General features: G+C 35.8%; 1 protein-coding gene across 1 annotated transcript in view; it reads right to left on the bottom strand.

Annotated features, from left to right (window-relative positions):
• Positions 1-840: 840 nt before the first annotated feature.
• Positions 841-16028, bottom strand: part of LOC104515236 (nesprin-1-like) — a gene marked incomplete at both ends in the record, with an annotated part of 42274 nt that continues 27086 nt past the window's right edge. The window contains 10 exons of the mRNA XM_010159142.1: positions 841-991; positions 3163-3342; positions 3661-4289; positions 4577-4730; positions 5946-6112; positions 7076-7199; positions 7310-7497; positions 9156-9254; positions 9785-10012; positions 13313-13463. Coding sequence (XP_010157444.1) covers positions 841-991; positions 3163-3342; positions 3661-4289; positions 4577-4730; positions 5946-6112; positions 7076-7199; positions 7310-7497; positions 9156-9254; positions 9785-10012; positions 13313-13463 — 2071 coding nt within the window. The remainder of the gene's footprint in view (positions 992-3162; positions 3343-3660; positions 4290-4576; positions 4731-5945; positions 6113-7075; positions 7200-7309; positions 7498-9155; positions 9255-9784; positions 10013-13312; positions 13464-16028) is intronic.

Below are 16028 nucleotides of genomic sequence, written 5' to 3'. Positions count from 1 at the left end.
AGATGGCCATATGGCAATGCCGACTATATTATGGTAGGAGTTGTGTGAAATATTTATTGTGCTTCAACTACTTCAGACCTAGATGTGGCCACTGTTTTAGCAGGGAACTCTATGCAGCCCATGGCTCACATTAAGGAGAGGAATCATATGGAAGTTACATGCATTTCTTTGTTAGACTGGTAAACTCTGTTCTGGCTTCCAGATCTAGTTAAAATATCGACTAAAACCAGGCCATAAATACACACAGTTTAGAATAAGGTTTATACAGATCTGACTGAAGAATTTTTAATGAAGAGCTCAACAGGCTTCCAAATGAAATTACCCTCCGAGTGAATGGAAAGAATGTAATACAGAACTGTTTTTCCTGACAGGCTGATGGATAGCAGAATTCAGAATTTTAGAAATATGACCAAGTGAAATGAATGGAATGCAGGGATCACAATTCTTTATCTCTACTCAAAAAAATTACCCAATATGGAAAAACGTGAAAGCATGTTGACTAGGAATATCCTTTCATACTATGATAGGAATATACTCTCAAGGTATTTTATGTAAATAGCAGATAACTTATGATTTCCATATAAATTAGTTTTGCATTTCTACGTGTTAAATTATAAATAACAACAATTAAGTACACATTAATGGATCTTACCAAAATGCTGAAAGGACTATATTCTTTCCTCATCAGAATCAGTACAATTTAAACCATGAATGTCAGTGTGACAAGATTTGACAGTAAATTTAAGGAACATTAAACATAGCTCAAGGGCACCTTTCAAACAGAACAATGTCTCTGAATCAAAGATCAAAGATCCTTCAATTGAAAATATATGTAATTACCTTCGACAAAGTTCGCCTGACATCTTCATGATCCTTCCAAATGGATTTGATCACACAAGCACTGTCAGCACTGTCTATGACTTTCATTACTGTTGACTTCAAGCTCTGATATTCCTTCATCAGATCAATAAGAATGCAGGACTGCTCCTTTCTATAATGTGAAAAGTCTGTGTTAGAAGTTGTTTCTGAGGGAAGGAGAACATGATGTAGTAATACACCATGGGAAAATCAGGATGCAGTGCTAAACATGTTTGAACAGCCAAGGAAATATTAATATTTAGGTTTTACAAATCACTGTGGGTCCATACATCACATCTCACCAAAGAGACAGTGTATGAATTGCCATCTCATCTATATATCAAATATCAAAGCAACTAACTAGAGCAAAAGGAAGACTGAAACTGGAATTCAAGCTTCTCAATTCCTAAGTTTAGCATCTTAGTGACCAGAAACCACACTATAATGATGCTGGCACTCACAGCTCTTTTTTTTTCTTTTTTTTTTTAAACTTTTTGCTTTAACATGGAGTGTGTAGGGGGGTAAAAAGAAGAAGTAGTAAAGGCTGAAGTAATGCAAGATAAGTCTGATGATTTTGTCCTCCAGTTGTCAAATGCATGCTTTTGGATCTAAAACATTATATTCCACTTACCTGTCATTCTATTGAGAACAGAATAACCTGCTGCTAAGAACAGGCATAATTTTTTTCCACTCCCTCTCCAGAAAAGCCTATTTCTGTTCAGACAATGGACAGAAGGAAAAAAACCCGAAACTATTCAATCCAATCCTGCTGTTTATACTGAAGACAGAGAAGGAATACTAATACTTTGGATGTGTTTAGTTGTAGAACAGTGTTTGGCAATTAAAGGAATTTAGGAAACATGACATTGACAAGAGAGAGAGGTAATTGCTTTAGGAGCTTGCTCTACTCTGAATGCTCCAGAGAGCTCTACAAAATAATCAGGTTCAGAAGGGCCTAAAATTGTGTCTATATGAGAGAGAAAAAGTTCAAAATAATTCAATTTAAATCAATAATTGAAACAAAATTAACATTATTTTTATGTTAGAAAGGTATCTCAGTATCTTTCAGTATTAGGTATAAAGATGGCAACAACTACCCCAGTATTTGAACATTGGACAACTCATTGTTGTCAATAATGCCAATAATGCACCTATAAGGTAGGGACAGCTATTTTATGTTTTCTTCACTACCAGGTTGGTACTGTCTAGTTTCTGGCACAGATATGCAGAAATTACTGGGTTTAATATTATTAAGGAATTCCAGAACTAAAAAAAATGTGTTGCAGCAACATGCAACAAGAAATACAAATTAGTAGCAGTGCTGAAGAAAAAGGAGTGATGGACATTTTTAAACAAAGCTATCCTTTTCTTCCACTTACTTCAGTTTTATGCATCTCTGAAAAATGCATTAGAAAACCAGAACGATTTCAGCTGGGAAAAAACACCAGAAATGCAACTCATGTAGCTCTGCACATTTTCAAGAGGGAAATAATACACCGATCTTATTAAGGGCCAGCATATTTAAAAAAACCTGCATGGTGTCAATCAAGAAAATAGACTAACAGTAGAGTATATAAACCAAAGGGAAAAAAAAATCATTTTTCAACATAATTGAATTTTTTTTGTATCGTCATTCCAGTACAGCAACCCAGCATTACATGGGCATCACTAAATTGCATATGCCCATTGAAATATTAGCCAGGCTTAGAACTAGTTTGCTTCTGCACTTAGACAAAATTTATGTGCACTGAGGAGGATGTATGGCATGAATCTTGCACTTGATTTAACCATGCAAATTTAAAAACTTCCATTGATACACAAGACTGTCTTACATCACTGATTATACCCTAATGATTGTTATGAGCTGAGTCCCTTGGGCAGACAGACAGACAAATATAAGAATGATTTAGGACCCTGAATATATAGAGTTGCCAGAAACACATATCCAATAGAGAATGAAAATACATGCTAGAAGGAGAGTATGTGCTAGTTGGAGTGACAGTGAAATCTCAATGGAGATTTCTTATCTTTAAGGAGAGTAAACAATAACATGCAACTAAAAGCCTAGTATATACATAAGCACTATTTTGAGGACCTGTCCATGGCTTTATTAATAGTATCATTACAACCAGTACAAATATCCTGGTTTATGCTATGTTTTATTTTCTACCCAGTATTTAACATACAAGCCTGGTTTTTTTTATTGGGATTCATGTAGCAAGAAGATATTAAATGTAAACTGGGTCTCTCTCCCCCACTAAAAGAACCCCCAGCTTTCTCAGCTTAAGTCCAAGATCTACTTACTTTTCATGTACAACTTTCTTGGTACCCTCCCATAGAGATTCCAAGCGATTTATCTCTTCGTCGATCTCAGGAGCAAGTGTAATATCTTTTTGGGCTATTTGTTTTGCTTTGTCCATGAGCCACTGAAGTTCATGCTGACGAGAATTCAATTCACCATCTAACTGGTTAAAGACCCTCAATCTGCAAGTTAAAAGGCAGGTTTCAAATTCACTTATCTTCACTTCTTTGCAGATTTCTGAGACAAAGATTTTCTTGGCTGTTCTTTCAATATGAAAGATTAGTGGGACTTGCTAAGTGTTCTGCTCATGTTCTCCCTCCATCCAAACAGCTCACCTGCTTAAAAAAATTTATTACATAGATATATGGATTCATATATGCCTGCTAAGAAATACGGTGATCAGGCAAAAGACACACACATCTCCAGTGCATCATAAAAAGTCTAGAGAGCGCGAGCAAATGAAAGAGTGGCAATATCTTAAGCATTATAGCTGGTTTTACCTTTGCTGGAGGGCTTGTAGTGTTGCCTCCTTCAGGCCCTCCCTATCAGCCTTTTCCTCAGTATCTTCAATACTTTTCAATAGCTGTTCTTTGCGTTCCATGAAAGATCTTCGCAAGGCTCCAAGAGCTTCTGCCTCACTCTGTTTGGTTCCCAACAGGTTTTGAACTGCCTCCAGTTCCAAGCACAGGTTATCCACCACAGCTCTGCAGGAAGTCCTCTGCTCAGAAATGCTGTGCTTTAGATGGTACTGGGCCTTAGTAAGGGAACCATCCAAATTGATGGCAACAGATTCCAGCTTGTTAAGGTCTTGAATAACATAATTTAGTTCCTTTTCCAGTAATTCAGATTTAGCTTTATCCATATTTCCTGTTTTCTCCACTGTCTGCCTCAGCTGGTGAAGCACTCCTGATGCAGCACTATGGAGCTCCAGGAATACCCGCAGCTGATCCAGAGCCTCTTGTCTTTGGCAAGTTATTTGACTTGCCTCCTGGAAGATCTGAAAGCAATCTTCAATCTTTCCCTGCAATGTTTTCTGGTCCTCTGGGCAGCTGAAAGAATACAATTTATCTGCATGTTCCTTCAGACTTTGTAAATACTGTTTCTTACTTTTGACTTCAATTGAGTGGTTCTATGGGAAAGAAGAAAAATAGGTCTGGGTTTCTTCTCATCAAAAGCTCAGAACACATTTCAGTACTAACTTATGAACAAAACAAGTACCATTGAGGAGTTTTCAGTAAGAACAGTTCAGTGTTACAATTTTTCTTTAAACTGGTCAAATAACAGAAAACTGTATATGACTGCAACAGTGTATTAGTTTTCAAACAAATAAATGACCTCATGCTAGTTTTAGATGAATATTTACCTAAAGGCACTGTACAATTTCTCTGCCTTTAATATTTACATCCAAAAGTTTACCTTATTGTGAGATGCAGCTAGTTGTTGATCAGCTGTGCTTATCTCTGAAGTGGCTTGTAGTTCAGCAAGAAACTGCTTAATCCAGTCTGAAAACCTGAGCAGGAGCTCATCAAACTCCTCATGCTCAGCAACAAGAGACTGAAGAAAGTTGATCCTATAGGATGGCACATGTAAATATGAAAGCACTTAATGTAAATAAATAATTTACCATAATCAAAACCACAGCTGACTGGACAGTATTAAAATCAATGCCAGGCGGAAGGAAAAAAGGAAACATTAATTTATGCTACAAATGTGATGACTGTTGTGTTGATTTCTTAACTGGGGAATAACATAACACTTGAAAGCACCAGTTTGGCTCTTTCCTGTTTCCACTGTTTTATTCATATCAACTGTTAGAAGTGCCCCAAATAATCAAGGTATGTTCTTCAACTTTTCTTCATGGGGCTAGTTCCAGCAAAGAGAATATTGATGGAAATGAAAAATTCAATTTTCCAACATAACTATTCTGTTTGCCCTATCATCTGCAACATTGCATGTAATGTGAGAGTCTCATTAATTAGGCAAAGGAGTGAGTACCTGAATGCTCAACTTCCACTGAAGTGAGTAAGTCTGTTCAGGAACACAATTCAAAGGACAAATGTGTCCAGAGGAATACTCAGCACCTAGCAGAACTAAGCTTCTAAACCTTGACCTTAAGAAGGGCCTTACTATTCACCTTCTCATTTCCCTTAGAAATTTCTCTACATAATTTGCACAATGAAATGCCATGTAGAAGATCATTATAATGTAAAGGACCTAGAATATGATGTCATTGAAAAGGGTCTATTATTAAAGCTGCTTTACAAATAGTAAAATATATATGTTCATCACCAAAACAACTGAAATCTAAATATATGATAACACACAGTTTCAAAAAAGGAGGCAGTGTTCCTGATCCTAACATAAGCCAGCAGCCTGACAACTGAGCTTTTATAGTATTTATGGCAAATGAAATCTTCCAAGTGGGTTTTAAAATATAATAGTGTGTTTTTGCACAAGATAAGGCATATAACTGAAAAAATGAAGAGCAGATATAGATTTTGGAAGTAACTGAGGAAACACAACGTTATCTTCATTTCCTGCCCCATATTCCTTCAACCAAAACTCCTCTATCAAAAAAATAGGGAGAGATTATGCCAAAAAGAATGCATGAAAAATCTGTTGGATTCCTCACACCCTATTCCTGGGACCTCAGGGTTAAATATGAATCTTAACCCTTTGTTTTCCTAATGGTAATACTGTAAAAACTATGTTTCAGCACTGGGATTCCACATCCAGATATTGGTTACTTTCGTTTAACATGTAAAAAACATACTGAAGCACAAACCTTTTATCAACAGTTTGTGGTAAAGCTTTCCACCTCTCATCCAGCTCTTCAAATTTTTCTTTTATTGCTTTCACGCACTGTTTGGAAGCTGTTGGGAACAGGGACTCATTTAACTGTAACAGGCTTGCATAGACTGCAGCGCGGGACTCAACATCTGCTCGCACATCCTGGGGAAACAATGAAATTTACAGCCTTCAGATTAAATGTGGCATCATATTATCCAAAATAAGAAAAATAATGAAAAAACAGCTAGGGATTTCCAGTAAACCATTTTGAGACAAGTGAATAAGCACAGCCAAATCCCCGGAGGAATCAAGGTCTATTGGGACAAGTAGGTATTTAACACCTCTCGGACAGCTGAATCTGAACTGTAATTCAGTCAGGTTTCATCAAAGATTTTTTTTCTTTCTCCTTTAGGACAATGTGCAAACTTTCCACACAGCTCTACTGTTTGATGAAAGTGTCTAAAATCAAGACTAAGCTTTTCAATGTATAGTGTGTGCAGCAATAGAATTGTGAGGAGATGTCGCAAATTGGCCCAAACAAAAGGCCAAAATTTTCCTTCTCTTCAGTAATATTTAAAACTGAAATTACAGATTCATAGGCTACATGGAGGGCGTAAGAGATGCTACATTGGCCAACTACTTCATATTAATCTAAAAACAAATGGCAAAAATTTCAAGGGAAGGCATACTTTAGGACGAAAGTCTCGTGTTTAAGAAAAAATATTAGAAATCAGATTTCCATTGTGAATTCAAAATCTTTGATCATTTTGGCATGTGAGTGACTTTACTCACATGCAAAAAAAGGAAAGCAACATTGTCTAACAATGGAATTTTTCTAGAGAAAGGATCCTCTGGCAAACAGACCAATGTCCTTCCTTGACAGATAATAGGATATACCAGGGCATTCTTTTTCTTGATCTGGCATGTTGTATTTGCAAATAACATTCTTCCTGTCATTTCCTTGTCTTTGATAAATGACAACAGTGATAACATAATACTTCCCTAGGACATTTCCAAAACCCAGAATCAAGTGACTTTTCAGACTACAACTGAGCAAGTCCATCCTTTAAGACACAGAAACAAACAAGGAAAAGTAGAGGGACAATCTTTCAAGTTCAAACGTACCTTTAGTGACTGCAGTTCACCTTCCAGTTTAACTCTGTCAGCAGAAACATACTGCTCTGAAGGCCTGGCTGTAGCTTCACACCCCTCCAACCAGGTCCAGAAGGCAGACAGCTCCTTCTCCTGCCTAACAAAACCACAGCATAGCATTACCAACTCAAGTTGTCCCCTTGGTCTAACACACTGACCGCAGGAAGGTCTCTGTGCCCATTGTAACAGACGTGCGAGTCTACTCACTTTTGCCACCGAGCCAGGAGAGTCTCTAATAAGGTCTGTTTCTCTTTAGCATTTTCTAGCACCTTTTCATATTTCTTCTGTAATGCTGTAACCTGCTGAGCAGCTTTTTCTTTGCTGGCCACCTTTCGGGCACAGGCTGAGAGAGAGGCCAGAGCGTTGCTCAGTTTTTCCACAGCATGACAAAAGTCCTAATGCATGTAAAAGAAACAGCAGACACATATGTAAACAACAGAACTACGGTAACGATGGTGGGAAAAATCCTGTACTTCTACTCAAAGTCTGAAGCAATGCTACACCCACCAGATCATGAAGTTACTGCATAGTTTACATTTCACTCAGATCTATCCCAGACACGTCCCAACCACATCAATCAACTAGCTTGTAGAAAGGAAAGACTTTCCTAAGAACAGTGTTAAAGAAAAAACATTCAGCAGTAAAAGGGTTAGATATTCTGAATTGGAATGCGACATAGCATGATCATGTAGGACGAAACTCCAAATTCCCTAATATCTGTCTAAGAGTTGCTCTAATTTATACAGATGCAGTAAATACAAAATCTCACTCCAACGTTGGAGGACTGTCATGTCATGACATGGGAGAGGTAGGGAACAGTTACTGTGAACTTCTGTCAGCATTAGCTAACTATTTTTCATAGAAATGGCATCTGATGCTGGCTAGACTTTTCCAACGTTGCCATTTCTAGAGAGCTGGGAAACTTGTTCATATAAGAATGATTAAAATATAGTACAATGAGTTATAAAAGCACAAAATGAAATACATTTAAGATCACTGAAGTTCCAGCTCACAGGTGTGCAATAATAACAGTAGTAATGGTTATAAATACAGTAATGAAAGAAATCATATGTAAGATGAAATGCGAATTATACTGCAACAAGTTCCTGATGTTTAAACTAAACAATAAAAAATAATTTCACATTAAGGCATCGAATCATCATGATTCTGTAGGAAGGACAAGAGTTTACAATAGCATACTTGGCATACCCATAATGTTTAAAAGTCAATAACAATAATGATTACATGTGCTGTCTGAGTAAATTCTCCATATGCACAATATTTTTCCTCAACAAGTATCAACGTTTTTGAAGCAGACAGGCCAGGTCTTCCTTGCATACAGCCTTTGCAAGTAGTTACCACCAGGCTCAGAAGAAATTATATGTATTTTATTACAAGAACAATGTGACTAAATGTTTTTTTCAGTATTTTCTTAAAAAAGAAAGATAATGATGATTGTGGGAAGACACATCACAAACTTATAGACACAGGCAAAAATGCTACAATGAATTCCCTGGAATCTGTGTCTTTTTTGTAGTTTGAATACCAATCCAATGGTTTTCCTTTTGTAATGGACTGAACCAAATCTCCAAACACCCATGGGTTTCTGGTATCACAGATAAAAGATTATCAGTTGAACCTCTGTCCATTTTTGTGGTTTTTTTTTTTAAATCATAGTTCTCTATACCAAGACCCAAGTATCATGAAAATCTTTGATGAAAAATGTCTGACATGTTTCCTATCTTCTATTTTTCATAATGTTTTAGATGCATAAAATTAAAAACAAGAACCTGAAGGATTAATTCATACTTTTAGGCCTTCCTTTCTCTAAAGTGGGGAAAAAAATCTCTCCAAGTTTGTCTGAAATGGTGAGAAGAAATAGGAAGTCTACTGAAGACATCCCTGGGGCTGTCCACCCCAACAGGCAGCCCTTGACTCCTCCTGCCTCGACCCTGGGCTGTGTGGACTGGAGGTTATTGGCATTTCTGTGAGGAGGTCAGTGTGGCACCATTTTCCTGGACTTGGTGGCCAGAATAGCTGGCCACATGCTCACCGTGCAATCCTGAAGGGCTGCATATGTTGCTGTGGCTGAAGAGCATGATGTGAGAGGCTCAGCTAGCTTAGCTTCAAATTCAGACACTTCCTGCTGCACCTAAGAAGAAAAGGCAAATCAGAGAGTCTAAAACCAGCAGGAAATACATAAATGAAGCTTTAAATAACAACTTTTATATATTTAGTGCTAAGAGAAAGTTGTATCCTAAATTTTTGTTGTACTGAGTGCCTTTAGAAGTTGAAAGATGCTAACTCTTCTCAGACCCTTGTGACTGGGGCAATAATAATATTTAAATTATTTTCTTTATGACCTAGTAACAATCCGAGATTGACGCTGAAGTGTTTATAAGAAGTATGGATATGGCTTATTAGTGCAATAGCCAGGAGAATCACTTAAGTGTTCTAAAAGACAGCATAATTATTTGAGTGTACATATTTTAGTATCTTCCTGAACCTGTTTTCTAAGCCATTCAAAGCACAAATTTACATATAGAGATATTGCAATTAACTTACAAATCTACTCATATATTCTAGTTCATCCTATTATAATACGCATTTTATATTCAATTTTGGAAAAATTAAGAGTGATTCTATAAATCATTGCAAACAATCCATTAGATTTTTGTCTACCTGTTTAAGACTTTCTTCATATTTCTGCTGTGCTGATGCATTGTCTGTGATCGTTCCTTCCAGTCTCTGTGCATGATCTCTTAGCTCTTCCCAATATCTTTTGACCTGAATCAGTTTGGCTTTAATATGTGCACATTCTCCAGAGGTAACAAACTGAGAAAAAGACTTGACTTCCTCTTCTAGTTTTGAGATTGCAGATATTTTACCATCTATTTCTTTATTAATAGCCTAAAACATAAAGTAATTGTAAATAAAGAAGCACAATAGGTTTTTAATTATCAGAACAGTATTTTGTATTTCCTTCTTTTACCTGAGCTACTAATATTCTTCATTTAAAAAGCAAATAAGAGGACAGTTCATTGACCACTTGAAATAACTAGTTAGAAAAGTTTTTAATCTACCCTGTAAATCTCCTTTCTCTTCTTGAAATTAGCACTGGAAAAGGTTTAAAAATCTGCCTGCCCTAAAAACATCTGTCTATTAAGAGGAATGCCTGAGGTGCATATTTTCATAAGCAGACAAGACGGTTCATATTTTAACATCTTTACTTCACAGCAAACAATACATGATTTTCTTAAAGATTCAAAAGAAATACAGAAAGAATATAAGTGTATAACTGAAAGCAGTGTTGTAAAATAGCTGAACCCTAACACTTGATTACTTTCGTTAATATGTTTTCAAGCACCTACAAAATAAAACATGCTATCGTTTGAAAAACAATAGAGATTGTTTTCATTTTCTAATTTAAAATTCTATGTTATAATAAAGAATAAATTAAATTAGATTATGAGATAGGGTGAGTATGGCCTTAGGCATTGTATTAAATAAGAAACCACATGACAGTGTAAGTAGGAAATGGTGAAACAAAAGTGATAATGGCCTTTGATATTTTCAGCTGTCTTCTACGTCAATTAACAAATGCATAAAGACAAACTAGCCCTGGTTTTACACTTCATCAGCTGCATGACAGCAACTGTCTCCTATTTTTTTTACACTTCTTTTTGTTGTAAATTAGAGGCAAACATGAAAGCTACAATATCCAAGACAGAAACTTATGGTATTTCACAATCAGTGACTATTTATTCAGTAAGCATCTATGAACTTCGAATTAAGATTTTTTTCACAACAGAATTCTTTTCATTTCTGCTGATGTAGCATGGCCACAGAGCTCTTATCAAAACAATGAGAAACATGAATTGGGAGGGAATTGAAAGAGCCAAGACAGGTCTTTGAAACAAACCATAGCATTCTCAGATATACAAATGCTGATATGTATGTATATGACGTCAACTAAAAACTTCCCCAAAAATGCACTCTCAAAAGCAGAGGAAGTGCCTACTTTCTGCTCAAATTGTGATGAAAATATGGCATCTTGCTTGCCATTATCAAGCTCAGGAGTGGCTTACTGCAACATTCAGAGTCTAGAATTAGCAGGGTGACAGCACAGAAAAAAAAAAAAGTGCTGTAAGCATTTATAGTGTCTCTTTATGTGATACATTCTGAATTAATTTGGATTATAAAATATCTTTTTTGCATGAGAATACGGTGCTGAGGAAAAATACCGGATTTGTGGCCCTGAAACTGAAATTATCTAACAATGCAGCAGATACAAAATGAGGCAGCACTTTTTTACTCCCACGCTATTCTGTTAAATTCACTTAGTTACATAAAAGAAGGTGGATAATTGAGGCCTTCAAACTCTCACTGAGTCTGGCACCAATGGTAACTACTTGTGATAACTGTCATTTTGTCCACCAGGAATTTCAGAGAAATGCGTAGGTGAAAATCTGTCTCTGCTGAAGTCTTTGGGATTTTGCAATCAATGTCATCAAAGGTAGAATATTATCACTATGTATGATAATTACATTCAGCTGACCTCAGGTTTTTTACCTGGTCAGCTAAAGATATCAGGGAACACACCATTTTTTGGGGAGTGTATTTGCCTTATACTGCAATATTCCTTACTATTATGTTGTACAAGAAATTATGAACTAAGTATGCTGATTAGTGTTGTGACACAGACTAACTCATCAGGAAACTCAACACCAAAACGTAACAAATCCTTCAGACCCAGGCACAAAGCAATGCTGCCGAAGAAGACCTCCAGCTGTGTCCACTTGTCAGAGGTTAGATGACTCATTTCAGAAATATCACAGTTCATAAAGCTGGTTTGTTCATTTGAGTTACAATGATGTACTCTTGGCTTTACCTGGAGGACTTTCTCTGCTTTATGTCCGCTCACCCAGACACACATAAAAATCTACCTGCTGACCATTTTCTTTCTGTCATGATATTTGAATGAAGAAGGCTTATGTGGGCAATTTCAAAAACTTGCAATGCAGTGTAAAAATTACTGTTTATCTCCATATATAGCAATGGAACAGCCTTTCTGGGAAATTGGCTGGAATGGACTAGTAGGGTTTAACTAGTCTCCACTTTGACAAGAGCTGCTGTCACACTGTAATGCCATATTCACATCATGTGATGCACTTTCTGTCCTGAACATTCGTATTGTACCTAATAACTACTGAAAATTATGGCTACACGGCAGCAAATACCAGTGGAATAAATGCATATATATTATTTCACAAGGAAAATGCTTTATGAATTGCTGTGGCGATGAAACAAGAATTCAGGCATTTTTTATTCTTTAATGATGAAATCAAGAGATTTTATTTATTTGGTGTAGGCAAAGTTGTGATCAAATTAAGAACAGGAAAATCTGTTGAAAACCTGTTTCTGTCACATGGAATAAGTGCCTTGCTGGGTCCTTTGGAAACAGTCAGTGACAATCTGGTCCAAGAGCGCAAGCAGCTGCACCTGCATGCACATTCTGAAGAGCGTGTAGGTCACAGAACAAATTAAACGTCAGTGAGCACTGCTTAATGAAAAACCCTGTCCCCTTAGAAACATGAGGTTTCAGACAAGGAACGTTTTCGTCTGTGGGAGGATATGAAGTCAGCCCTTGAAATGCAATGACAATATGCACCTCAGGAATAAGAAAGTGAAACTCTGTATCTAGAGGAATGTACACAGAATTTAAGACAGTGTAAATACAGCAGCAATAAATGGCATGTAGGTTTGCAAGCTACCAAGAGCAGTAGTTTCTTTATTATTTCAGCATGAAAGATACATAAATCAAGTTGTTAACTTCAGCTGGCAAGGTTAAAATCAAGTTTTATATCCACTAGCAGATGCATGTTTTAAAATAAAAAAGCTTTATACACCTTGTATTATGTAGCTATTTTGTGTAAATTACTCAAAAAATAACAAGAGTACAAATTAAATAAAATTTTTAACCATACACACAGAGGCTTCATATATGTAAAATAAACACCAACAGAAGACAGCCTGTAAGAATTTCCCTTTAGTTTACGTAACACCTGACTGCTCAGTATATCTGTGTGCTAAGCATGCTATTGTATCATGGGAGTTCTAAATGTGTAAAATGTCTGTTCTCCCATTTGGCCTCTAGGAAAATGACAGATAAATGGACTTTTAATGCTAAACATAACAAGAACTAATCACCTTGATTTTGCTGATCTGTATGTCCAAAGGAGATGAGGATGCTTCCAAAGTTTCCAGTTCTTTTTCTTGTTCAGCTATCCAGATGGACAGGGCTTCAAAATTATTGCCAAACTGATCCCACTTGTTTTTCACCATTTCCATGCTTTTAATACTAAAATTAACCAAATCAATTAGAGAGAATAAACATTTTAAAATAATGAAGCTGCCCATATTCTTGCTAGAATAAAAATATAACTTCAATCTACAGGAGGGTCAGTTTAAAAACTCCTGCTTTTAGAGGACCAAGTTGTACACCTAATTCAAACTTGGTTCTCAGACTGTACCCCAAGTTAAACAATTATATTAGCCATAGTGGGGACACCGAGAGGTAAAACAGAGTAGAGCTACATTCATCAGCTGTACATCAAGAATTTATCATTACAGGAAGAGAAAGGAAAAGTAACATAAATATGATTTATATTAAATAATATGGGATTAGGATTATATCAGATAGCTAAAAATTGAGATAACTGAGTTCGCAGTTGTTAGTCATTTAATGCTAGAAAAGAATGATTAAAACCAATGTATTGTGGATGTACATATATTCACCGATGCTGCTTTATTAAACTTGTTTTTTTTATAACAGCAATCAGCCCATTTTATAGGTAGTTTGTTTCTTCTGAGACAATGATTTCATATCAAGCCAAAAGAATCAACAACAGATATAACTCAAGTATCTCAAAGTTAAGAGATTTATATTCTTTGAAACATACATTATAGTTACGCTAAACAGAGACAGTATGATTGATTCTTGTATATATTGGATATCAAACACAGCACTCTTTTTGTCACAAGTAAGAAGTCTAAGGCCCTTATAAAGTCTAACAGCATTAATTTCTGGTATACAAGTTTCTGCTCCTTTCAAGTCTCTGTAAAGAAACCACAGCTAATGTAGGCCCTACACATGGCTTGCAAGACATGCATTTTCTATTCAATGGAAAATATTAAAATTTCATCAGAAAAGTTTCACTATTACAAAACCCCAAAATACATTTTCCTTTTAAATATAGCCTTAAAAACCATTCCATGTGAAAAAGTTTTTGTTTTATTTTAATTTTTCCTCCCGCATTAAAGGTAGAGGAAACTTTAATAAAAGATAGAGTCTAAAAATATAAAAACTGGCCTTTTTTTTTTTTTCACAAATGAAAAATGTCAAGAATGTCAACAGCCATTTACTGGTAAGAATGTATTCAAATTCAAGTTATTTGCAGGAAAATAAAGTGCAAAAATATTTCACTCCAAGTCCAGCCCAAGAAAATACTGCTGGAAATCAGAATCAAGGGACCAAATCAGTGGCACAACAGCTGAAAAGACTTTGCCTTTGTATCTGCCTTCCTTAGGGTTGTAAGAAAGCCACAGGCTGTAAAGAATATAGTCCCAAATACACAACACAGCTACACATGATCTCCTTGGAAAACAGATGTGCTAAGTTTGCTCTGTTACTATGGGAGCTGCTCAAATTTTTCCTCTCCTTTCCTGTATATTGGCATAGCAATGCAACATATGTATTTGGTACACCTTCACTTTAAATTACTCGGCCAAGACTTTTACTGATGATGTGAGTTACAACATAAGTCTTACACATTGATCATATGTTCCGTAGATTCACTATTGAGTTATATATATTTTTATGTTTTACAGAAGGGATTTATTTTTTTATTATCTGTCACAGTACCACAGACATTCTGTACAATCCATAAATGCAACTCAAACCCATTTTGTATCTACACTGAAAGGGTGTATCAATGATGGCTTTCATTTAAAAATAGATCACATTATTAAAAAAGTGAATATTCATTGTTGAAAGGATAAATTTCTTGAATTGAAAAATCACACTAGGTTTCCCTCTAATATTGGAGAAAATGATGTATTAAGAGAAGTATTCAGTAAGATATGGTGGAACTTGGCTGCAAATCACTGTAATACTTCATTTTGGAGAAAGTGTTACATAAAAACTATAGACCACCAAAAATCAGAAATTTACATCTACTGCAGAGGCTAGTTATTCTGTTTTACAGCTACTCTTTTACAGCAGAAAGAAAATGGCACCAAATTAAAGTCAGATTAGCATGATAATCGTCAATATCAGGTTGTGGTACCTGCTCAAACTTATACAGCAAATTATCCTACATAGTAATTCAATTCAGACAAAATAGAATTGGCACATATACCCATGACTTGTGTATCAGATCCAATATATGCAAAACCACTAATTCCATACACACATATAAATATATGTGTATATAGATAGAATGAGAATAGCAACAGCTGATGTTGAAGTTGAATAACTTGAGTTCAATAACTGAGTTATACACTTGAGAGAAAGGATGAAATTTTTACAAATTCAAAAAGCTACAGATATTTACAGGATTTAACAATATTTTCTTGGAGTTTGAACTTTCAGTTTTTAAAGAAAGTTTGGCAAATGATGCCTTTGTTATTTGCTGCAGCTGCGCAGCTTTTGATACTGCCCATGAAATAAAACCTGGGCATTTTGCTAAGATGAAGGCACTTCTTGACATTCCTATGGAGAGAGGGGAATACTAGAAACTGAAGCAAATATGGTAAATCTGCTGTTCTCATACTTGCACTGAGATTTTTCTTTCTAAAAGAGTCTAGTACCACAAGAATGAGTTTAACTATTCCTTCTTCACAATACTGGGGCTTGTGAATAACT

This window comes from Eurypyga helias, unplaced genomic scaffold, assembly GCF_000690775.1.
Source record: "Eurypyga helias isolate BGI_N326 unplaced genomic scaffold, ASM69077v1 scaffold3389, whole genome shotgun sequence".
In the NCBI taxonomy this organism is placed as follows: domain Eukaryota; kingdom Metazoa; phylum Chordata; class Aves; order Eurypygiformes; family Eurypygidae; genus Eurypyga; species Eurypyga helias.
Note: the sequence above shows the minus strand (reverse complement) of the source record. Positions and strands in the feature narration are given on the sequence as shown.